The following is a 25490-nucleotide window of genomic DNA, read 5'->3' as shown; positions in this document are numbered from 1 at the left end:
GTAAATTGGATGCTTATCTTGCTGGGATCCTATGACTCCAGCTGACTTCCTGCCCTTTGGGCAGGGGGCTGGACTCAATCTCCCGAGGTCCCTTCCAGCCCTGATGTCAATGAAATCTATGAAATCTATGTTGTCTATGAAATCATATATGCCTCTGCCGCCACAATTTATACAACAGCAGATATTCTGAAAGGGAGAAAAAGGCATCAGTTCATAGCAGGGATGTCAAAGATATGGCCCCTGGAGCTCCATCATCTGGCCTGCTGTGCCACTGTAGGTCTTGGATGGGACCTGCATACTGGACCGGCCCCAAGGAGTGCACACAGTGTGTGGAGCTGGATCCAGCACACTCACCATGCGGCAATAAAGTTGGTTCCATTGTGTAAGGGGTAGGCAGCCCACGGGGGTGGTCTGGGATGCTCATGGCCTACATATTGAATCTAGCACTAGTGGCCAGTCTATGAGCCCAATCCAGCCCGTGGACCAGTCCCATGCCTCTTATGTGGACTGTGGACATGGCCCACGTGCTCATTTGGCCCGCTGGGCAAAATGAGTTTAACACCCACTGGCTTATAGAATGACATAGCAACTTTATCAAGAATTCTGTAGCATGTAAGGCACCACAAGTGGTACAGGAAATCTGCACTGGAGAAGTGCCCAATAGCAAATAAAAACAAATATGAGTCAATAGTAAAGAAGATAAGCCTTGCAGACAAACAGTTTGGAATCACAATTTGAGTGAATGTGAATGGCAGAGTTGACCTTTGGGATGGGTGGTGTGAGTGACTACCTAGGGCACTGTAGTCAGGGGGTGCCCCACATACAAACACACACACGCACATACTCTGCCCTTCCTCACTGCTCATGCCAGGTGGGAGCCATCAGGGAACTTTGGTGGCAACTAATCCTGTGGGCTGGGCAGCAGAGCTGGGCCCATTGTTCCCTGAAACCATGCCTGGAGCTGGAACTGGCCAGGTAGGGCAGCAGGATAAAAATACCCGGGGCAGCAGCAGCATGTACTGCCTGGCAGCATGACAGGCCAGAGGAGGGCACAAAGGGCCAAGCCAATGGCAAGGCAATGGTGCTTAGCAAGAAGGTGGCATGGCTGGGCGGGCCTGACTTGTGTGCCAGGGGCTTCACTATCACCAACTTTCAGGGCCTGGAGGCCAAGCTGCAGCCCCCCAGCCACCACTACCACTGTTTAGCGTGAGGGCCTGGGAGGCCAGGTGGTGTTGGGTGGTGGCACACTGCTGCTGGGACTAGTCTTCCTGTGCAGGCAGCCCTATCTGCTGCCTGCCCTGCCTACTGCCTGTCCACTTGCCCTTCCTGCCATCCCTCACCAAGCCCCTGCTGCCCTCAGCCACTCACACCACCCATCCAGCATCAGGCCAGCATCCTGGGTGAGAGGACATGTGCTGCCCCATGATAGCTCATGGGGTCCCCTACCACCCACAGCCTCTGGGGCACATGCACCTCTCATGCATGCATCCCCCCCCCAACACCACTCCCACACACATAGCCCTACACATTAATGGGCAGAATAGATAACATGGTCAACCTGGAGGCCACTGCCATAAGCCTGACAAAGGACCCAGCAGCACCCTTAGGCCTCCCTGATTTAATATAAAGCAACTTAGAAACTTATTGTATTACACGTGTGTAATAAAGAAGTAAAAAAAAAAAGAAGTAAAATATAAAAAATAAATGCAAAAAATGGTACCAAGTAGAGGCATGTTCTAGCAGCAAGGGTTGTGGGTAGCTTTTATCCTTCCAGTATCACTTTACCTTGAATTAGGGGAGAACCCAAAAGCTAGGGACAGGCATTCAAAAAGCCTGAACTGACTCAATCTTTGCAGGTTAGTCTGAATCAGTTTGTAGCTGCACAGACATACCCTTTGGACTGAAAAAATGCAGTGGCTCAGGCTAGAAGCTGGGGCTGCTAGAGCAACCCTCCCTTCCCTTCCACCCTGCTGAGCTGAGGGGTGGGGGGCATGGCAAGGCACTGGTAGGATGCTCTGATTAGGGAGAGGTTTTAACCCTCACCCTGCCTGCAGTCCCAAGCTTTTCACTGCTCCTTGCTCAAGGGGCGGGAGTGTTGCTGGACACTGCCTTTGTTGATACTGGGCTTTTCAATTTCTGTCTCCCTGCTTCTTCAGACTGTCTGCAAACCAGGTGATTTCTAACACCTTTTGCTGTCGCCTTCCTGAAGTCTGACAGACTGTAGCCAGTTTATCAGCCCATCAAGCCCTCATTAGCTCCAAGCTCTTCTTTTCTGCAAGATGCATTTGCAAGTCACTAGCTGTCTGCCCTTAGTTCCAGTGAAATTGGAAACCCACATAGATACCTCTTGGCATTAGCTAGCATAGGGGGGAGGAGAGGCACAGTCAGATGCTGGGTCCCTGTACTGCGGTCCCTGCCATGAGAGAGGGGTGGGAGGGGCGATCCCTGCTTGAGCAGGCAGCAGGGGAGGAGGTGGTGGGGAGGGGGGAGCCTGGAAGCTGCTGCAGTCCCTCAGCCAAAGGGAGCAGTGATAGTGCTCTGGCTAGGAAGGAGAGGGGCAGGGCCAACCCTGCTCTGCTCCAGCAGACAGCCCTGCCCAGCCCATCCCAGAGAGCATGCTGGGATGCTGGGGAACTCTGGTTTAAGTTAAACCAGGAAGGAGTCTCGGACAGACATTGTATAAACTGGTTTGACCCACATCAGTTAAGTCTGATACTGCGTTTAACCAGGTTTATCTTAAACTGGTTTCAGCCATATTCAAATTGGTTTATGTGTACTGAATGTCTGTTCAGTTATAGGTTTAAACCAGTTTCTGATCACTTAAACCAGTTTATGTGTAATGTCTTTCCCTAGCCAAAGAGATAAACAGATGCATATGTCAACATTCCTGACTGCATCTATCTGCTGCAATTCCTGTTTATGGTGACACTAACGTATCTTAAGGAAAATCTTGCATTCATTACATGGATGTCTTGGAGGAGAGTAATACCAGTCAGCAAAACATTTACATCCAATAAAGCAAGTTTTACTGGAGCATTGTAACAAAGTGCAGATGTAACTTTAGGTATCAGTTTAAAGCTTTAGTTCCAGAACGGACTAATTCCAGAATGAGGCAGTTAGCTGTGTTAGTCTTAAATCAGGCAGAAGTCACGCTAGATCTGCACCTTATAGACTAATTAAATCAGAAATGGATAGCAGAAGATGTCATAAGCAGCAGCATCTGATGAAGTAAGTTGCTGCTTATTAAGCTATGGATAGACATTCAAAAAGCCAGAGCCTAAATCGATTCAATCTTTACAGTTAGACTAACCTGCATAGATCAATGTGCAAGTGAGTAAACATTTGCTTTTGACTCAGGAAATGCAGACACATGCCTACAGTGGCTCAGGCCAGAAGCTGGGGGTGCTAGAGTGTGCCCTCAGCTGCAGGGAAACTATGCTGGGGAGTAGGGGGAGGATTGCGTTGCCAGCCCTGGCAGTAGCCTCAAGTGAACTGGCCAGGGTGGGGGTTTAATTCCCCCCTCTGTCCCACTGAAACAGACCCAAGCTGGGGTCTGCCTGATGCTCCCTCCTCACTGCTGTAGTGGCAGGGGTCGGGGGCATGGCCAGATGCCGGCCAGCACAGCCCTCAGAGGCAAAGGGGCCAGGAGTGGGCTTCGTCCCCGTCCCCGCTCAGGACCGCAGCTGGGTTATGTGCCTCCACCTCCACCACCCTCAATGGGCCATGCCAGCTGGCATCTGGCCATGCCCCCACCCTTCCTCAAGTGAACAGCAGTGAGGGGGGATTGCCAGGCAGACCCCGGCTTGGGTCCATGCTAGTGAGACAGGGAGTGGGAAATTAAATCCCCTCCCTGGCCAGTTCACTTGAGGCTAGTGCTGGGGATGGCCACACACCCCACCGCTCCAGCAGCAATGAGTGGGGGAATGCCTGATAGGGGCTGCTCTGCCCTGGCTGGCACACCCTGGCTGGGGTCCCAGGGAGCAGAAAATAAACACCCTCTCTGCCCCCTTCACTACAGGGGGACATGCCAGTGGCACCTGGCCATGCCCCCACCCCTGCAGTAGTGTGTGTGGGGGGATGACCCTGATACAGCCTGTTGTGCCTCAGCTAGGCAGACCCCAGCTGGCATCCATACCACTGGGCCAGGGGATGGAGGCAGGAAGTAAATCCAGACCTCTGTTCACTTCACGCTGCTGCCGGGGCTGGCCACACCCCCGCCACTGGAGCAGCGAGTGGAGAAATGCTGTGCTGTGGGACAGGGGAAGGAGGCAGGGAATAAGCATCTTCCCTGCCTCATTCGCCTTAGGGGAGCCAGCATCTGGCCATGCTCCCACCCGTGCTCGGGCTAGAGAGCAGAGGGGTGAGGCCAGCCCTGCTCCACTGGAGCACAGAGCACAGCTCAGCCCAGCGCTGCAGAGCATGCTGGGCTGGTAGTGGACTTTGGGTTAACTTAAACCAGGAAGGGGTCTGGAACAGAAGTTCCATAAACTGGTTTGACCTCAATCAGTTAAGTCTGATACTACATCCAACCAAGTTTATCTCAAACTGGTTTCAGCCATTTTGAAACCAATTTATGAGCACTGAACTTATGTTCTGTTACAGGTTTAAGCAAGTTTCTGCTCACTTAAATTAGGGTTACCATATGTCTGAGTTTTTCTGGACATGTCCTCTTTTTTGGCCTTGTGTCCTTGTGTCTGGGTGGGTTTTCAAAATGCAAACAAATATCCAGGTTTTTGCTTTGCCTCCAATACTCCTAGGCATGAGCAGCTTGCATACTTGGGGCTGGGAGCTGCGGGCAAGGTGACTGGCTCTTGGGGGTTACATGCTCTGCATGCAGGCCCCAGGAAGTGTGTGCATGTGCGTGTGAATGCATGTGCACACACATAGGCAGCAACTGCATAGGTAGCAGGGCTGGGGGTTCTGGGTCGGAAGTGAAAGGCACTGGCAGGGCCATGGGCAGGGGCTGCGGGTTGGGAGTGAGGGACACCGGAAACACTGCGGGGGCAGAGGCTTAGGAGTGAGGGGCAGGGCACAGGCATATCACTGTCCCCCCCAGTCATATACCCCTCCCCATCTTCCCCTCCCACCAGCTCCCCCCCGACCCCCCCCACACAGGTGTCTTCTTTTTTGCTTCTGGAAATATGGTAATCCTACAAGTTAAATCAGTTGATGTGTAATTTCTGCCCCTAGCCTTAAAGCTCATGCTATACATTTCTGATTTAGTCTATAAAGTGCAAATCTACCCTGCCTTCTGCAGCTGAAGAACATCCAGTCTGCTTTCAATTTAATGTCCAATTAAAAAAAATAATCTTGAAGAATTAAGCAATTTTGTTTTTCCTTTGAAAACTTCTGCTGGAAGAAGATTTCAAGGAAGATAGCAAAGGTAAACCAGAGATTTTGAGAAGTGGGAAAATCTAAATTGGAGGGTGGGTGAGTAATAGGCTTAAAGCAGTAACAAGGTGAAGAAGTGGAATGGAAAGCAGTTAGAACAGTTGCTGGAATAATGGAGAGTGGGGATAACACTGGTCTTTAGCAATGTGCATACAAACCGGAATGTTTATCTGAATCATACCTCTAAACCTTTTTAGGTTCATGCATCACTAATTTTTACTACCTTTTCCATTACAGTATTAGCTTTTCCCACATACTGAATTTACATAACTAAAGGATGAACATCTAGTAGCAATTTAAGTGATGTAGCTGAGGTCATTATCTCAGCTACTTAGTGCCACTTTAATGTGATTATGAAACAAACAAAAAAGCCATTTAGTGTTGATAGGCTGCTTATGAGACATGGTAACTTTACAAGAAGAGTGAAAAATACCACATCTAGGGCAAAGAACAGGCACTTAATGAAATAAATAAGAAATCTCTCCGTGATGAAATGTGTACTTTGTTTAAATAATGGGAAAAATAGTCTAGGAAAAGCTTTTAAAAATAACTCACAAGCAAGAATCTTTACCTGAAACAACCACCAATGAGGGAAGTAGGACATGTATTACATCCTTGTTAACATTCAAACCAAATATGTTACAATTATTACTAATTATCATTATTAGATTGCAATGCTTCAGTGCATGAGCTTGAAGCAGTTAGGAAGAAACTTCCCTTGTGGGCAGGCTATTCTATAATTACCTACTATGGGATTTTTCTCTGTCCTCGGAAAAGACAGGATACTTGACTCGAAGGGCTAGCAAGCTGATCTTTTCTGACAATAGCATGTTCCCGTGTTTATTAGCTGTGTAATGTAATTGTCTAACCAGAGCTAACTATAACTAGTCACTTTATCTTAATTTCTGCAAGCATCCAAAACAAGAAAGAAACAGATGCCTTTGGCAATATTAGAAAAATACTAAAGGAAATACATTCTGGAATTTGGAAATCCTGTCATGGGTCAAAATTTTATTTATTAACTTTCAAGAATCTATGAGGAAAATGGTTAACAACTTCCTTCCCAAATCCTACTGCTTCCCATTTTACCTACATGTCCTTTGTAGGCGAAAGCCATAAAAGGAGACATGTCCCAAGACGTGTGTTACTTTTTCTTCAGTCATTGCAAACAATTACCCCCTCAGAAATTTGCAAGAATGCAGGTTAGACAAAAGGATTGTTTCACAAGTTATGATGTATAAGAAGAAAAATAAAAATGTGCTACCTTTATGGAAAGGCATCTCATCAGTCAACATTTTGGATGTACAATGAGAATGAGCTACATCATTCAGAAAGACTGTTCCCTGCAGCGAAAGGAATGAATTTGAAAAATGGCCAGGAAAACTCTGACAGGGGAGATGGGCTTGGTCTCACTTATCCTGTTGTATGTACCTGGATTATGAAATCCATATGTTCTCCTGTACCTTTACAATACCATGTAGCCTGAAAGAAAACAGCTGAGGTTCTTTAGTAAAACTCCTTCACATGAATGAGAAACAAAATTTAGATCTTTACGTGGGGGAAAATAATAGGAGCTAACGAGTATGCAATGCAAAATCTACTCTAATAGTATTTTTTCACATAAAATGTTACCTAACAGTCTGAAAAGACGTCAAACATCCCGTTATTACCAGTTTTGACCTGAGGCAAAGCAAAGCACAGAAAACACATTAAGGGTTCTATTCAAGAGTAAATGGGTTATGCTTGTATTATACAATTTTTACGAGTTAGGCTGTGATGAATATACCCAATTCCAAAAACCTCTGCAGGTTCCTCAGCAGCATTTTGTCAGTGCTTCGTTATACAGGAGGATGTATAAAGAAACACCTTGTTCCAGGCCTATTTTACTCCCATATGCCAACACCTGGTTTAACCCTAAAAATACATACAAATCATGTATTCAAAGCTAAAATCTACAGGGTATCAAAGTAATCAGCACTTTTGCCTCATCCCAAGCAGAAGTAAAATGTTTGCCAAGAAGGTAACTGCCATTTCAGAGATACCCAAAATGTGCATCTCACACCTATTCATTTAATATAGTTATTTAAATGGAGAAAGAAAGAAAGGAAAATGAAAAGATAGCTCCCATGGGAGAAACAAAACAAAACAAAACATTGGAAATAAATTGGAAGTAAAAGGAGTCATTGTCTAAAAAAAAGTCTTAAAACTTAATATTCATGGTGGTGGACAAACATCAGTAAAATAAGAACTGGCGTGAACCCACGCCCACCCCCTCGAATTAAACTAAAGCAGAACATTTTTTCTTCTCATTTTTATGTATCTCTTTAGCTCTTGTTTTCAACAGTAACCCAGCTGAACTGGAGGAAATACCACAAGAAAAGCTGTTTCCATGGTATTTCAGGCCTGACCAGCAACAGTATGAGGAATTTCATGTGATTTCCACACCAAAGAAGCTGGATAGTATGAATATCGTTCTGATAAGCTCCAAACTGTGCAGAAAACCAATGCATCACTAAAAGGAATTTGCATTTCAGAAACATATTCATTATTTGTCCTAAATGTTGTAAACCATTCATTTGAGGAATGGAAATATTAAGGAGGTAACACTTAGTATTATGTTCTATCTAAATGGCCAGAAAACACTTGTTTGACTTCTGCCCTCAGTTAACTGTAATTTATGCACTGGGTTTTTTTTTTTTTTTTTTTGCATACAGTTTTATTTTACAATATTTATAAAAATGCCACACATTATTATATTCTAAAGAAAAGTGATGGCTATCTCTATTTTTGCACCGCAAACTGCATTCTTATATACGTTTCTATACAAGTGTAAAATATTTATGAATTTCTGTTTTAAGTGGAAAAATTTTCATTTTTGATGATGTCAATGTCTCCTAATTGATATTAACAGCGACCATTAAAATCAGGCACAAACCAACAAGTTGAACTCTGAAAGGTGGCCCATGCTGGCACATGGAAAAACCCACTATGTCACAGCTGTGCCCCTGTTAATAAAGCCCAAATATATAACCACACACACACAGAAAACAATAACAAAAATCCCGCAAAACAAAAAAAAGAGCCAACAGGCATGTATGAAGTTACAGTGGGCAAGGCAAGAAATTTGTATTTTCAAAATGACATCGTAACAGTTACCATGAGTACCAAGTATTGAAAACATTGCCAAAAGAATATATGGTAAGATAGTTTGGCAAATGATTTAGACTGGCCTTTAACCAGCCAAAAATCAACTTAATAGTATCTTGGCTTATTTTTTCTCTTTGTCTTTGCAATATAGATATAGGCAGTATAAAGGCTTGGGACTACTTTCTGTTTTTCAGATGTCTGGGTCCAAATTTTCTAGGTAAAGAATCTGCAAAAGGCACCTGCATTGCATATTTATGAATTAGCCCACTATGTATCCCAGACTCCATACATTTATTGATATTTAAATTAAAGATTCTAATTTTCCTTCTATGTTGCTCTAAATAAAACCTGATCTTGATTCCAGGATGGCCTGTAATGTGTCTCACTTTCACTAAGCTTTCATGTCTGTTGTACCCAGGAAATCTTTATTCTTAACAATTCATTTAATTGCAAAAACAAATCTTTCTTACCTAAAGACTGGTAGAGCTCAGTCATTTTGGGATGATCCCAGCAGGTGGTTTGTGTCTCGTGGCTAAAAGATAAAACATGAAGTCTTTCAGAATAAAATATGTACAAATGGCTCTTCACTTAAAACAGACATTTTTTTTCAGTTGAAATCTTTCTTTAAACAGATTTTCATATTTAGTAGGTGTAAAATTCAATTATTATTTATTCACAGAGCAGGGTATATGAAAGCATGCTGGAGATAATGGTAGGATTATGTGAAATATGTTTAAACTTAAAAGGGATTTCTCTTTTTCCTAGCCAGTCACCAGAATTCATGTTTTCATGATAGACAAAATTGCCTGGAAAAATAAATGTCCACGTTCCATATTGTGTAATGAGTGGTCCAGCTTTCCATATCTCTCTCTGTCCAAGAATACAGCCTACCATATGTCTCCATTGGGCATTAAAACAAGAATTGTGACCAATGCTTGATAGCTTATAATGCTTGACTGCTCATAATGCTAACTGTGGGACTGGTACATTATATTTAGGGATGGGCTCAAATTGCAAAATTTAGATCCAAAAACTAAGTTAATACACATAGGCTGTAGTTATTCAGATGTTCATTTTGGAGCCAATTTCTAATGATTGTAAGTTATTTTTTTAAAATGTTCAATAGCATACCTCACATCACTCCCTAAAATTAGTGTTGCTCACTGTATCACAAATATTTTTTAAAAGTTCAGTCAGGGTTTTTTTGGATGTTTTGGTAAATGTATACAGCAGAAGTTCTCTTAATTTTGTTAATCTCTGGCCTGGGTGACAAATGCAGTCTATGGAGCTATAGCGCCTGATCCACAGGGCTCCCCATGGGCTGGGAAATTTGGCGGTAGGGAAGGAGATGCAATTAATACCACAATCCTACCCCTGTGGCCAAATACCCAAGCCCTGCTGCATGTTGGGATTGGGCTACCCTCCCTTCCCCCTTGTACAGTCAGATTGGGGCCAGGTCAAACCCCTTCCCCGTGAGGAGGCTAGATCACGCTCTCTCCCTTGCTCCCCAGAAGCTGGGTTGGGCCATGCCAAGCCCCCTTCCCCTGTGCAGCTGAATAGGGGTCAGGCTGTCACTGCCCCTGCACAGCTCATGCCCATTTGACCTGCTGGGCAAAAAGGTTGAGCAACACTGGTATAGGGATTCTGACTAGCTATTGACATTTATGAATTTTTTTTACCTGTTCTCTATTCCAAATGTTCCGTACCTCATGAGGTATATGGGATGAAATCTATAATACGTAATAGTTGTCATCATATGTCCCACTTAAAAGGGCCATACAAAACATTCACATTACAGGCAGTCCTCAACTTACAACGTTTTGAGTTAAGTTTCGCACATATAACGTTTATAAATTGACACCCTGTTTCAACTTTCACACGTCAGTTTCAACTTTACAATGCTTGATCCCATGTGACATCGCTGTGTCACTCATCTCCCTGGAGAGCATCTGTCCAAACTTCCTTGGACACTTTATATTACTCATCTATAATTGATCAAGTACAAAATTCTGGGGTATTTTTGGTGAAAATAGGAACCTTTCCCCCATTTATAACATTGTTTCTTATGAGAAAATCAGTTGCAAGTTGCAACGTTTTGATTTAAGATGCAATTTTCAGGAACCAATTGTGTCATAAGTCTGAGGACTGTCTGTACATTCTGCTGAACTGTGCCCAGTTTATATTGCCTCTTAGGACAACACGCTGTATCTCACACACTGATGCTGCTGCTCCTGCTACCACTGTCTTTTGGGACTCGTGAGTCCTTTCTCTGGCCCTAGCAGCTCCAGCTAAATTTGAAGAAGCCATGCTTTTGGGCATGCTCACAAAACCCGAACAGGAATTTTGAAAATTGGCAATACAATAACAATGCTCAATGGACAATTTCTGAAGCTAACAGCCAAAAAAGCAAGGCATCATGTGAGAAAACCTACAATGTTAGGGGGATGTAGCAATATATGTATCCAGAGGCTATATATTTAATGATTTGTAACTAGAGGATATTAGATGTATGGACATATAAATTGCCATCAGAGAACTCTGATATTGAAAAGTCATTTTGTCTCTTCTCCAACCAGTAGACAGCTATAAAAATGTACACGGAAAAGCACAACGCTTGAAGAGCCAAATTGCGGCTAGCCTTTGCAGGATCTGAAACAAAGATAACTGATATCAGTGGACTGACTCTTATCAACTTCCAGAGACTGCACATCAAGGCCTGGAGAGCACACTGAATCCTCTTGTATCCCACTCCGTGCTTTGGAAAACCTTGATAAGACTATGTTCCAGAGTACGATGCCTTATTGAATTTGCCCTTTGCATCTTTTAGAGGAATGGTATAAGACAAGGCAAAAATGGGAATGGGGCTCCTTTAAAACAGTGCAGTGGCATACTTCCTATCTGATTTAGCTCTCTGCTTAAAAGAGAGGATGCTTGTTTGACAAGCGAACATTTTAGTGGCTGAACTTTACTTTCCGCTTGTTTCTTGGTAATGATTTCCAGGTTAGGCTATGAAGTCACAGCAAAGAACAAGACTGAGAGATCACAGGCAATATCTACAGAAAAAAATGCAAGGATACAATGCATACTAGTTGGAAGTGAAGTTTTAAACAAACTATTCCTGAGTGATCTCAGTATCTCTTCCTCTTTATAACAATAGAGGTCAGAGATAGTGAAAGAGGGAGAAGAAAATGGGAATGCTACAAAGGTCTTGCTTTCTGCTAGGGTGGAAATGAACAGTGCAATAGGAGGCGCTTTGAAGCACAGAAGATGAATTGAGATTGATTGGGTGCCTTTTTAAAGCAGAAAATAGGTAACCTACAATGAAGGAGTTGATGAAATCCTGTGGATCTGACTCAGATCTGTCCGATTTCCTGGACTCCCTACAACGGGTAATAAAGGTAGGAGAAATGCAGAGAGAATAAAACAGAATCTGTGATGCTGGATACAGTTAAACTGCATTTACAAGGGGAAAAAAGGATAAAACTGGAAATATATTTTATGGAATCAATATGTTAATTGCATCCGTTTGGCTATAAAAAGCCTCTATTTGAAGGTGAATAGTTTTGAAGGGGAATCTTCATTGGGAAAGAACTTTATTGTGGGAACTTCAGGACTTTAACAACTCCATAAAATAATCCTTAACCTTCAAGTTCACAGTTAAAAATCAAATTAAGTTAAGTGTCCATAAACTGTAACCCCACAGGCTAGGTGTGGACATTCAAAGAGCCCAAGGCAGACTCTATCTAACTTAGGCAGTTTTCTATAAGCACGTAGTTTAAAGCAGTGGTGAACAAAACATACATTCACCCTTTGATGGGGTGCGGACAAGTCTTAGACTAGGTTCTGCCATCTTTAAACCAGTCTGTATGTGCTTAACTTCTGTTCTGTTAGGGGTATAGACCAGTTTCCAATCACTTACACTGGTAAAAGTGTAATGTCTGTACCTGGCCATGATGGCTTTTCAATATTAACAGTGTACACAAAATGAATGGGATACTCTTGGCCTGTTTCCCTACAGTTTAACACAGCTTGGTAACCTTCTCAACATGTTAACAACACAAAAGTTAAGATTCATAAAGAGATATCTTCAGTAAACCAGGGCTGAGATATTGGTGGGTAGTGTGAGGAATCTGCTCTACTGTTGGTTGTCCTTGAAACTACAATTCTCTCCTGTTCTATCAGTGGAGGATATTCCTCCATGTCTCTCCATTATCTAAAATGCCACCTGACGTGTACGTTCAGGTACGTTCAGAGTGTCTGAATAAAGAGTGTGCCACTGGTTAGCATGTCAAATCAAATAAAATAATAGGAGTAAATTCACTCATGGATTTAAACCTGGGATACATTTCTCTCTGAAAATAAATCCCTAATTTTCCATGTGAAATGAGTTTGGTAGTCTCTGACTATTCTGCTAATAAAACAATATTTTATTCTCCGTGGCTGTCAACCCGGCAGCTTTCAAAAGAACCTATTTCACATATTTTTTTTAAATCCATTTTATATCTAAGGAAAGTGTTGCAAATAAATATTGAACAAGCATCCTGAAATCATACACTTTTATTGGCCAGAAAGACAAAGAAATCATTCTTAGCTATAAAAAGCTGTGGCATGCCTTCAAAACCTAAATACTGCAAATATTACATATGTGTTCACCTTTTTATTGATTTATATTACAGCCTGACCCTGTAAGGTGCTGAGTACCCATACAGTTCAGCACGAGAAGATTAAAAGCTGAAAACTGTGCAATCACATTTTTACTAATCTCCCTACATTTAATTTTACTAAGAAGGTCTTGAAAGTCAAATTTGCCTTACTTTTATAAATCCAGGGAAACATTAAATTCTTATTGATTTTATGTATTTTAGATACAAGCATCCCCAGGCTATTGAACTGCATGATCCTCTTTAGTGTGTTTAAATGCTATTCCTATAACTACTGAGAGATTCAGCCTTTACTAAAAACTGATTTCCTCAGTTTATTCAGAAGTTAATCACTCAAAGCAGGAATCTAAAGAACAAATAACACCCCCCACCCCATTTGCCCTGTCAAGGACCTCACTCTGACTTGAAAGAAACACGCTTTTCTTTAGGGGATGAATGTCAAGTTAGTATCCATGGTAGCTCATTTCTTCGCCTTTACCTAAGCCATGATTACTCACTGGGCTAACTGGTTTGTATCAGGTTTATATGATCAATGGCAGTTCAGCAGCAACTACAAAACTCATGCCCTGGAAGACTGCAAGGACTGGACTCTGCAACCAGCAGTATCCTCCTTGTTTGGGCAAAAAAGTGAGTGTTTGAAAGAATCCCTGAACTTCAGTTGCTGAGAGCTCTGGAAAGGTTCAGTGCCTTTAAGGAGTAAAGGCAGATTTTGCTCGTACTTTATATGCGGAACACAAGAAGGCTGCAGCTCTTTCACTCCAGCTAGAAAAGTGTTGCCTCTTCCTCAACATTTTCAGTGTAGAAAGTTATCAACAATTCTGCACACAAGTGCAGCTCAAGGAAAGGTTAGAGTCCATTGAGACTGTTCTCCATAAGCCTCTTTGCCATTTTCAAAGGCCATTTAATTGTGAGCTTGGGGGTTGGGCTGATGGGGGAGGGTTTGTGCGTACGTGGGCTTATTGTGAACACCATCTGAAGTGAAACACTAGCTCAGCGATTCTGTGCAGGCTCAACCATGCTTCAGAACATAGAAGCACCTTTAATAGATCTGCAACAAAATGTTTGCCAGAGTTTCTAACTCTGATGAACAAGTCCCTCTAAAGCTTATAGGTCAGAGAGATATGAAGAGTGTGGCATAAGCCCTCTGAACAGCAATGCTTGAAGGAAGCCAAGGGGAATAGAGTATGTGCAGGACCAAAAGGAGTGCTACAAGGTGCTTTTCTAAAGATCTGACAGTAGAAAGGAGACAGGGAAGAAGAGGAACATGGGACATATAAATCACTGGAAATTTCACAGGGAAAGAAAACTGTGCCCAAAAGCACAACTAATCCTTTAGATTTTGCATGTCCATAAAAGAGCACCTTTGAAGTTGTCTACTCATTTATATCAGCTTATGTAATTGCTAAGGTTTTGAAAAACTTTTTACAAAACAAAATTACACGACAGCTAGACTCACAAGACTTTTATTTCTCAGTACCACCCCTCCCTAGCTTACCAAAAAGGAAAGGAACAGTCAGGCCTGAAATGGGGATGCCTATATTCCCTGGTGACTGGCACAATAATACCTTGTTACTTCAGCAGGATAAAAGCATCAGATTTTTTTTTTACGTTGTCTGTTGGCCAATGAATTTAGTAGTCTAAACTCAGTCCTCAGAGATGACAATTATATCTGATTAAGCAGAATTTCTAAATAGGAGTAGAATAACAATGGGACAGCAGAAATTTTGCTGTTTAGTATTTAGGTGCATTGATATACGGGACATTCTACAAAAAAACCCCAAAACCAGAAAAGCAATCCCTCTTGGCTATATACTGACATTCTATAGCAAATACAGCTTGCATTAACTTTCAACAACACTGATAGTAAGAGCGATAGGAATCTTTATTAGAACATTCCTGCATACTTAATACCATACCTTTCATACCGTTTAATTTGTTGTTGATTTTGTTCATTCTGCCACTTGTACATTTCTCAGATTTAGTCTTCCGCATTTATTTGTTGCTAAGCTTCACAGCTGAGAATCTGAGCATGCAACTGCGCAACACTCTAAACTATTACATTCCTTATAATTTGTGACTACATTAGAGCAAATTCCACAGCCCTTCCCCCTCCCACCATTGCCTTTACTTGAAAATGCAGTGTGAACCAGATGTGTGTGTGTTTAGAATAACAAATTGGGTCAGGTGGTAATAAAAAAAACCCAGCAACACATACTTACTTGCCAATAATTAGAAATTAAAGTATTCCTTTACAGTGCACTGCACTGACCCAATTTCAAACAGTACAATTTACATCGCCTTTCACCTTTTTTGCTTTCAAGCAGAGCACAAGGTTATTACAGCACCCTTACAGCTGCTGTCATAAGGCCAAAATAAACATGTCAGGGTTTTTTTCTTAATTTTGTTAATCTATCATAAATGCAACTTTTAACAAATTCTTTTTTATTTGAAAGATGGTACACTATTGCCCAATTAAAATAAGACTCCCGTCTTATTTTACTATAATTTATTGCTGGACATATTTTGAAGAGTTGCCCTTTTATACTTCCTGTGAAGAACGCTAATCACTGAAAAAATAAAAAGTGATGTAAAAAAGGCAGCATTCTCTGGTGACTCAAGAAGGATTACTATTTGTCTTCAACTATAAATCTGGAGTCCATTGATCTACGTACAAAGATGTTTGCTTTAATCCTGGGATCAGTGTCTTTTTTTGAGAAAACTTGGATTTTTCGTGCTTTATTGGCTTCTGCAGCATTGTCAGAACACTGAGGAAAGGCATAAATACATTTTAAAAGTTTCTGTTAATATTGGAAATGTAGGCAAATGTCAGCGGCTAAGTACTGTATAGTGTTTGCTTCTTTTGGACATTCAGCATTTTATACTGTGTTCTATGTCATGGGCAAAGACTACTACTCAGTTGTTAAAGCTTAGTGAGCCAACCCCTCCAGCTGTTACTTGTCCACTGATCTATTTGCCTTCCAAAGCTTATCCCCTCCACTTCTGCCAAAGCAATTTCACTGCAGGGTCTTGTGGAATCCTGGATCAAACACTGATGTCTGCAACCAATTCCTCAGTGATAAGAGGTCAAGGACCTTTCATATAACTATGCTTCTTGTTTCCTGTTTCAGTTCTCAATAGATATGTGCCCCCAGACCTGTTCTCTAACTTACATTTGAGAGGAGAGCTATAACACTAAGTCCCAGAAAAAGGGATATTTTACTGTAAAACACTTTAAAAGACAGCATCATATACCACACCATGCAGGGAGCATATAGCGATATGCAAAATTTGTATATGGTATAGACTTGGGTCAAAATGACACCTTCTGCTTATAAGTATTGAAACAGTTCCAAATTGCAAACCAACCACAAAACTAGCCCCCCCACAAGCGTTCACATGTTTTAAAGGATTTTATTGAAGTTCATTCATAAACAGTGTTATAAAATGTACTGCATATGGACAGTGTACCTGAGCTAAAAGAAGGCTATGCAGATATCATACAGTAATTCACTTAGCTACAAAACTTTAATAAGAAAAAAAAAACCCGAACAAACTCTCATTCCTTTTTGGCCTCTCCTAGAATGTCTGATCGTATCTCTGGCACATCCCTCAACTTCTTGACTTGGCTTTATGGTTTAATTGTTGCGTGGGATTTTTAAATACATTTAATTCACAGCTGCATCTCCTGCATGTTCCAACGAGGCAAATTCACAGCATGAGGCCACATAAAAGAGAAATGGCACTGAATTAAATGTCAGTTCAAATTCCCAGAAGAAATCAGGCAGAAAGTTGACCTTTTAGCATACTGAATGAAAAGTACAGCTAGCTGCCTTCTGCAGCCTTGAAACAAGGTATTTGACAACACGGCTCCTCTTCCCTACACACATCCATGCATCATGATGAAAGTGAAAATCCGAAGAGCTCAGCTATACCTCTCCAACATCTTTTAAATATTAGAAATGATGTGGGGGGGGAGGACTCCTTTGCTACTGGCACAGCTAGGAACAAAATACAATTATTGCTCATACCCACTACAGATCCCTGAACTCCCCAGCCAGTGAAAGTCCACTGGGGGGGGGGTACGTGGGGGGTACCTAATCCTGGCAGGCTGCACAGCGATAAGCACCTGCAGCAGCAACCAGGGAAAAGAGCTGGTGGCAAGGCGAGGCTGGCAGGGGATAGATCCCAGTGCCAGAAGCCTTCAGAAGTTTGCCTCACCTTGAAGTACCTTGGCTCCCCAGCACCCAGCTGGGGGCACAAGTGCAGAGAAAAGGCAGAGCTGCGTTGCACTCACCCTTTGAGTTGCTCCCTCATTGCTGCGACTGCTCAGCAATGCAAAGAAAGAGAGGGAGGGAGGCGATTCCTAGACTCAGGCAAACCAGAGCAGCACAGAAGCGGTGAATAGCACTGCGGTGAAACCAGCATTACCGGGCTAAGGGCATCAGGGGGAGGGAAGGCTGCAGGCTAGACAGGGTGGAGCTTTCAGCCTCTGCTCCTCCCTCCACCTATTGAACCTGATCACTAAAGAACTCCAAGGAATGGATCAGTTTGGGATGAAAGAGGGGAAGGAGATGATTTAAGGTAGAACTCGGAAATGTCTGACAAGTGTCACAAGGAGCCAGATCCCCCAGCTCAAAGCAGAGAACACAGGACAAAGACTGGCATCTATTTAACCCTTAAGCCTTTCCATGCTGGATCATGGGACTGAGGAGGAGTGTAAAATCTCCCAGCCTCAACTTTACAGGCAGCTGTGAATTGACACAGGAAGGAGAGAGGGGAAGAGGGGGAATGTTCAGAGAATTTTAATTGCATGCCCCTCACCCTAAAATAGATGGTTGTGGCTGATTTCTAACTAGACCTGCCAAACTTTTGTTTCGGGGGCGGGGGCTGAAAAAGTTCATGAGACTGAGGCACTTCATGGATCTGCCTAAAGAAATAATATAATAATAACAATATTAATAATAATAAAATGAGAGGGGTTTTGTTGGTATTAAGTAAGAAAGGAGCCCCGCACTGGAAACACCTGCAGGACTTTTTAGATATAGTAATATCACAACTTGCGGGTTTGAAAAAAGATAACTGAAAGGGTTTTGCAGAGACCCATATTTTTAGAGGTGTCAAAAGACACAGAGAGGTTCCTAAATACTTTTAAAATTTTGCCTCTGTCTCTTGAACTTCTTGAGTCTCTTTTCCCTAAGTACAAAAGTCAGAAGTCAGCCATAACCATCTTTTTTTTAGGGAGCCAACACCACAGAAAGGGGTTAATCTACTTCAGCCCACAGGCAACTTAATCTACTATAGGTGAAATAATCCATTTTGGTTTGGTTTGGTTTCTTGCTATCCGCTCTGGTTTTTTTTCATCTTTTCTTGTTTTTGCAAATGAGGTGACTCTTTCAAGGTAGTGGTATACTGTTAATAAGATCCTCAGCTATGCAAGCTTTGGACATTCAATCTTTTACTAGGTAAAGGATCAAGTATTTTATCACAGATCTGTAGTCATGTTATAAAGTATGCAGAACAGTAAACACACTAAAATGTAAGTAGTACTTTAGCACTGATCTACAAGTATTGTCAAGTGGATAAATCAGCTTCAAAGACTATAAGAAAGCAGAAGAGACCAAGTACTTAGGAAATCATTTCTGCAGCTTAGTTGGATATCCTAGCTTACATCCAGAAATTTCCTCTGAATGTAACCAAGTGTGTCCGTTTTTACATACACCATCCCTATGTGACAGTGGCCTGCCCCTATGCCACGCTTTTACTAAGGGATTCTTTTAAAAACTGGACTTCCGACATTTGAAAGAACATGTTTTCAACACGGGTTTTCACATTTTGTAGGTGCAAACCCTATCATTTAAAGTTGAAACTACCTTATTTTAGGTGCAGTTAGGATGTTAAGCCTTTAAAGCACTGGCACGTATACCAGTAATCATGTTTTTTTTCCCTCTCTATAGTTTTTTCACACCAGAAGGGTGTGCTGTGGGTATCTAGTCTGACCTCCTGCACTATGTGGTCCAGAGGACTTCCCTGTATTAATTCACACCTCAAGTCTAACAGCAGTGCCTGAAGCAGATCCATTTCTAAACAAACGTTTTTCTCCCTTTTTTGTCCTTAAAGCTTTTTAAAGCATGTCTCCTCTCATACTACCTTTACACCTCTTTAACATCACTGACTACAGTGGAGTTAGCTATTCTTTATTTACCATGGTGCTGAGCAGAGAATTGAACCTGGGGTCCCTTCATTAAAATAATTGGTTTTCTTGACCTTCAAGACTGCTCTTTCTTGGTTGTTCTGCCCAGAGAGGTGCCTTTTAAATCAGTTAGAAACCCCTTTTCACATGAAAAGAAAGGAAAAATTTCTAGTGGCAAGGAGAATTCATCTTGCTCATAATTCTGTCTTACACACCTTGCTTTTTACTTCAGCAAAGATGCACAGATCTATCTGAATATGGAATTTGGGGTTTCCAATGCATAGTGTTATCACTAACTGTCTTTTCCTTAAAGCCTTAGCTCTTACAAATAAGGTTTCTAGCTTCATGGAAAAAATGCTCAAAACTATGATTGTTATATCTCAAAAAGCAGAGGCAAATGAAAAGAACAAAAACTTATTATTTTTAAAACTCTTGTGATATTTAAGGCAATATCAAGATTTTTTTTTTTTTTTTTACATACAGGGTTTTTGAATACTAACATTGCCAATGGAAAGGAGAGTTTAATTATATATGCACACAGATTAATAGTGGCACATGTTCTGATCCAAAGCATACTGATGCCAATTTAGTGTCTTTTCATTTACTTCAGTGGATTTTGGATTAGGTCAGAAGACATATTAGACATATTGTATCTGAGATGAATGATGTGGCGTAAGGTTGCAAATGATACTAAACTAAGCATATATAAAACAATTCCACCTTTTCCTGTCTATGCAGATTTTAAGAAGAGATCCCTTTCTCTGCCACATTCTGCAGCATATTATAAGCACCGTATCTTTAAAAATGTTTAGCATCTTCATTCGGATGAACTTCACAGTTCATTAAAATCACAGAGCGGCTGCCTGTTTAATTCAAAAGAATTCAGTGTAGCTTTTGCCTGAAGCCTACAGCTTCACATAAAAAGTGAGCAATGCTTTCCTTCGTGAAGAAGTAGCTGGCACAGATAGCTATGGTGCGTATTCTTTCAGGTTTACAGTTTCTTCACTTGTCTGGTCCACCTTAACAGCAGTGTGATGCTGCCATCTATCACGTTTTGTCTTTTTTTCCCATACAATAGTGCCAAGTAATAGGAATTAAAAAACTAGTCTGAAATTCTGACACTTTGCATAATCTTCTTTCTTCTTCAGTTACAAATAAAGCATTGTATTCAATTAGATTCACAGCAGGTGAAAACCCCAATTAGTGAATCCATTCTCTGGGGGTTTTTTTCTACCTTACACCCACGCACAGCATTAAAGAGGAACTCTGAGTCATTCCTCAGTTCAGAAGCAAATTAACCCTTTGATCTCCCAAAATCAAACTACTATCACCTACATTCACTGGAAAGCATAAATACTAAAAGATTAAGCTTGATTAACCTTGCAATTTTATTCCAGGAAAAAAAAATTGATATGGTTGATTGTTTTCTAGAAATTTATAACAGGTTTAAGCTATTTTGATACACCTCCAAATTATAGTTCTATTTCTCACTGAAACTACACACCACCACCAATTCCCTAACATGACAGATGTCCTGCCCACTGTACAGAGACACTTTTATTAAAAAGCTGTGTTTATTTTGTAGTTTATACAATTACGATCGTTGGCAATTTTAAATATGCATTTTACACTACATTTTAAACCCATTCATTTGTTGAATTTTAAAGGAATTTTTCTTCTAGTACTAGATTATGGGATAGGGACAACTCTATTTTCTCAAAATGATTTGTTTCAGCAGCCCACAATCAGTCACAATATCTGTTTAAGAATTACACTGCAGCTACACAGGACTGGAAAAGTGATTATGTTAGGAACACAGGAATTACCATATTGGATCCCATGGTCTACACTGCATCCTTTCTCCAGCATTTAGTGACATGAGATGCTTCACAGGGAGGTAAAGCCTAGTACTAGACATACATGGGAGAATTCACCTCCAGTGAGGACTCATCTTAAATCCTTATAGTTTGAGACTGATTTAATGACTGACTACTGAAAGTGCTTTTGGGTGATGGAGCTGTCTGGTTGAAAGGGATCCAGTTTTTAGAGTTTTACTGGTCTGCTCCTTCAACAGGCTTGCTTTTATTTAAATGTTTCTTTTCAGGGGTTTTAACTTCCCTTGTGGTGACAAAAATGACAAATTTTTTTGGAAATAATATTAATATTTTGAATAGTTTGCTCTGAGACGGTGCTTTTCATCTGGCAATCTGGCCTTTACAAAGGATGCAACTATCAATCATCATCAAGGCTTCACAGCTGAGGAAACAAAGCACAAGGGTTCATGTGACTTGTGTAAGGTCACAATATAGGAAAGGGAAGACATGATGTTTTCTTATTCACCAAGGAAGTCTTGTTTGCATAGTTCTGTGAAGTGTGTAGTCTTATTGGCAAGTGTAGTTCTTTCATTCCTGAGTTAACCAGGTAATGGATTAGCAAGGACCCAGGTGGTGGATTAGTAAGGACCTGCCTCACTTAAGAAAGAACACATTGTGGTACCCCGTGTCAGACTAGTTAATCTATTATGCTGTTTGCTCTTATTTTCTTTTAGTAAAAATAAATACTACACTTTGGATGGAATCCTGGATCATCTGCCAGAGATGTGCTTCAGAGATTGACACCTCCAGGACTTGCCTCTTCTTATTTCCCTCCATTCTTCCCCTGTGGCTTTCTCTGGCATCAGATGGCCCAGTCTAGAGGACCTTTTCACATGATACATGATGATATATTTTGTTTGCAAGGAGTTCAATAAAATATTTTTAAATGCCAAAAAGGAAATAATTTTAATGTTCTGAAATATCTGCCTTCAACAATAAGCTCTTCCAAGGTACAGTCTCCCTAAAACATTCATAACTATGTGTACTTATTATCTTTTATGGGTTGTAGAGGCATCTCACCTATGCAACCAGGTGAAACCTCACGTATGTCAGTTGTGAAATGAGACTGGCAGTTGCTTCTCATCCATAATGAAAAGTATTCATATAAAAAAGCCAAAGCATAATTGTCAAGGGGCAGAGAAGGGGCCAGGCAGGGTCACTGACTGGACACTCTTGGAAGAGCTCTCTTTATGTAGTTTAAGCAGTACTCATCAGCTCTATGCCTGGCTCCATCCAGTGGAATCAGTTACCTAGTTTCACCATGTACGCAAAAAACCCCCGTTTAAACATTTTTAATAAAGCTTATTCTACAGTAAGAGTTTATTGCATAAGCAATAAACTGATGTATGATGTGTAGAATACTGACATGTTTGGCATACAGAGGCCTGATTTACCCTCTAGATTTTTTTCATAAAACCTTTTGGTTCTGTATTAACTGCTGCTGTTGTAGCACATTAGCCCAACTCGCACTGAAATCCTAGTCACTCTCTCACACAACGTATCACAGAGCCTTAGGTACAGCTTGTGTGTGTGTCTGTGTCACACTGCATTCCACACTGTTGAAAACATAGGCATGATAGGAGTCCTGTCATTTCAGATACCTGTGACGTACATATGAAGGTTGTCCTATTGCAGTTTTGGGAATACAAAATTGGAGATGGAGAAAATTTTATTTTAGTTCAAGTGACAATTCAGACAAGCCATAGTAGTAGAGTGGTTGTTCACTCCCCTGCCAGGTCAGAGACCTAAAACAAGAGATAAACCAGGATTGTAGTTCTTAGGACTAATTAAGATCATATACATCATGTGCACGACAAATGCTCCCAGCATATAGCCATGTAAGTATCAAAAACTCTGCTACCTCTTTCCAGGCCAGACTACAAATGTTTAAGAAAATAGTTTAAGACCATGGAACAAGTCCTACTCTTTTAGGACAAAAATGACAGAGGCAACAGTAGGCACAAAAATAGGGTGGTCAAAGAAATAAATTGATGGTAAAACACTGCATCAAATAAGATTGTTTAAAAAAACCCCAACCTTGAATAAAGCTCATCCTGTACTTTTGGAAAGAAAAAAAAAGAAGTCAAAGAAAATAAACCCCAAGCCCAACAACAACAAACTGTAGTCGGCAAAATTACATGCTAATCTTTGCAATCTAAAATAAGAATTGGAAAATAATAATTATACCAAAGAAAATTCTTGGTTTGAGGAATCTGTATTAGCAAAATGAATGGTTATCCTTTTAATGACTTGGGTTGAGAATTAAACAAGGCTTAATAAGGATAAATTAAACAACAACAACAAACAACACTATACTTTCTCTGCATGCCCAGTTAGAAATAAATGACGGTGTTTCCTGCTGAGAAATTAAATGGAGCAGCATTTTTTCCTGCTAACTCTCTACTTTCACCCCACAATCTCTCCTCTCTTTTGCACAGTTATTTTTCTCGTATGCAAAATGTGACTTCCCAAATCATTAACCTCCCTACTGTCCCCTATCAGCATGCTAATCTCTTCCAAAGCAAGGAACTCTACATCTGGTGTGCCTCCTTCATTCAGCGCCCAGGGAATTTGACGCTGGCTACTGATCATCATGCAAGCTTGGGAATGCATGCCACTAACAAGCAGCCCTCTGTTCAAAGACCTTCCACAGAACTTGAGGGAGAGGTACTTGTACTTGTCTTGCATCTTACTTACTTCTTTTCCTTTGCATCAATAAATATGTATTTGTATATGTATTTGCTGGTAGTGTACATTTTTCTGACTAAAAATCAGGCAAACTACATTTTTGGGGTCTGTTATTGAGAAAAAGTTTTCAAAAAGATCTTATATAAAGATTATATTGAAGAGAAAATATTCTATTTGGATCAAGGCCAGTCGGAACAAGCTGGCACACTTCCTGCTGAAACCTACAGGCACCAAGGCTGCACCTAAGTATCAAAGAAGAGGACAGTTGCAATCTGCCCAGCTCATGATAATTATATGCAGGCAAGCTGCCAACAAGAGAGTTGGCTGGGCAAATTTTGTGTACCTTTGAATTAATGAACAAATTGTTGTGAACTTTGTTCAATGGATGCTAATTTGTGTATCTTTATAACCTTTGTTGCCTTAAAATATAGTTTGACCCTGACACATGGCATTATACGGGTAAAGGATTTTTTGGGGGGTGATTGATTTCACTGGATCAGCTGCATAGCGAAGGTACATATTTATTGCCTTTCAGCAGCTACCATATTGAACCTGCTCAATTTACAGTTAATTCTAACTAGAAACCCTGACAAGTCACACACACACACACTCACTCACTCAAAGTGGCAGCAAATTGGTATCACGTGTATGGTTAGCAAAGTTACGTTACAGGAAAAATCTGAGATCTGTCCCTAACTCTCTTACTCAGTAACCCCCTCATATAAGTAAGTCCAAGTTTACGTCTCAAGCTGGGTAACATTTTTAGAGTATATTCGCTGAGCAATGTTGCTTCACGCTACATAAAACAATTCATGATTTCAGATTAAATGTGGCAAATAGTTTCAGCCAAAAAAGGAGGGAAATTCTAAAGAGTGAAAACATTTACTTTGGGAATTTTTAATTAAATGCTTTAATTTTTTTTTAAGGAACAATATATGGAGATCGATTAAGGTGAATTTAATTTTTATTACTTTTATTTTTTTTAATTATTTTTTATTAATTATTCACAAAGATCTCCTCATACCAATCAAAGACTGGGAGTGACCATTCTCTTTCTTGCTCACAAGCCAGACGGGGAATTTGAAATTTTATATACACTGATGGGGTCAAAATAGAAAACAATATTTACTTATATTTGGTAGATGAACACACTTTGCTAACTGGACTCCATAGGGTAAATTATTACCTAAGCAGATATGCCCCGTCGCAGTCTATATTTATGTTAATATAACTGAAAGATTCAGAAAAGATACCAAAAAAATACTTCAGCCAAGTAAAAAGCATCTCCAGATTATTCCTAATAGTCAAAGATTTAAATCAGTGTTGCATCCATGTCACATTCTTGCTTTTTATACCCAGGGTGAAGGCTTTACTCACTCTACCTGCTTATAACAATTCTATTTCCTCATATTCAAACCCTCATTCAGCTCACTCCATCCACACTGTTCTCCTGACTGCCCCATTTATATTCATGGATCTACGTGATGTTCCCATCCTTGCAGCATCTGACACAATAGCTTGTAATTAATTGAGGAAATT

At 40.9% G+C, this 25490-nt stretch overlaps 1 protein-coding gene across 13 annotated transcripts in view; it reads right to left on the bottom strand.

The window, feature by feature from the left end:
• The window catches only part of DMD (dystrophin), a 1922593-nt gene that overhangs the window by 98619 nt on the left and 1798484 nt on the right, over positions 1–25490 (bottom strand). For 10 of the 13 annotated variants that reach the window (XM_019529123.1, XM_019529125.1, XM_019529122.1 and 7 more), the window contains one exon: positions 9009–9070. In XM_019529123.1, coding sequence (XP_019384668.1) covers positions 9009–9070 — 62 coding nt within the window. Of the gene's footprint in view, positions 1–9008; positions 9071–17493; positions 17661–25490 lie in introns of those variants that run through there. The other 3 variants (XM_019529131.1, XM_019529132.1, XM_019529133.1) reach the window with 1 other exon arrangement.

Source organism: Crocodylus porosus, unplaced genomic scaffold (assembly GCF_001723895.1).
Source record: "Crocodylus porosus isolate Cpor-Errol unplaced genomic scaffold, CroPor_comp1, whole genome shotgun sequence".
Classification (NCBI taxonomy): Eukaryota; Metazoa; Chordata; order Crocodylia; family Crocodylidae; genus Crocodylus; species Crocodylus porosus.
The sequence above is the reverse complement of the archived record's forward strand: the minus strand, read 5'-3'. Positions and strand labels throughout refer to the sequence as shown.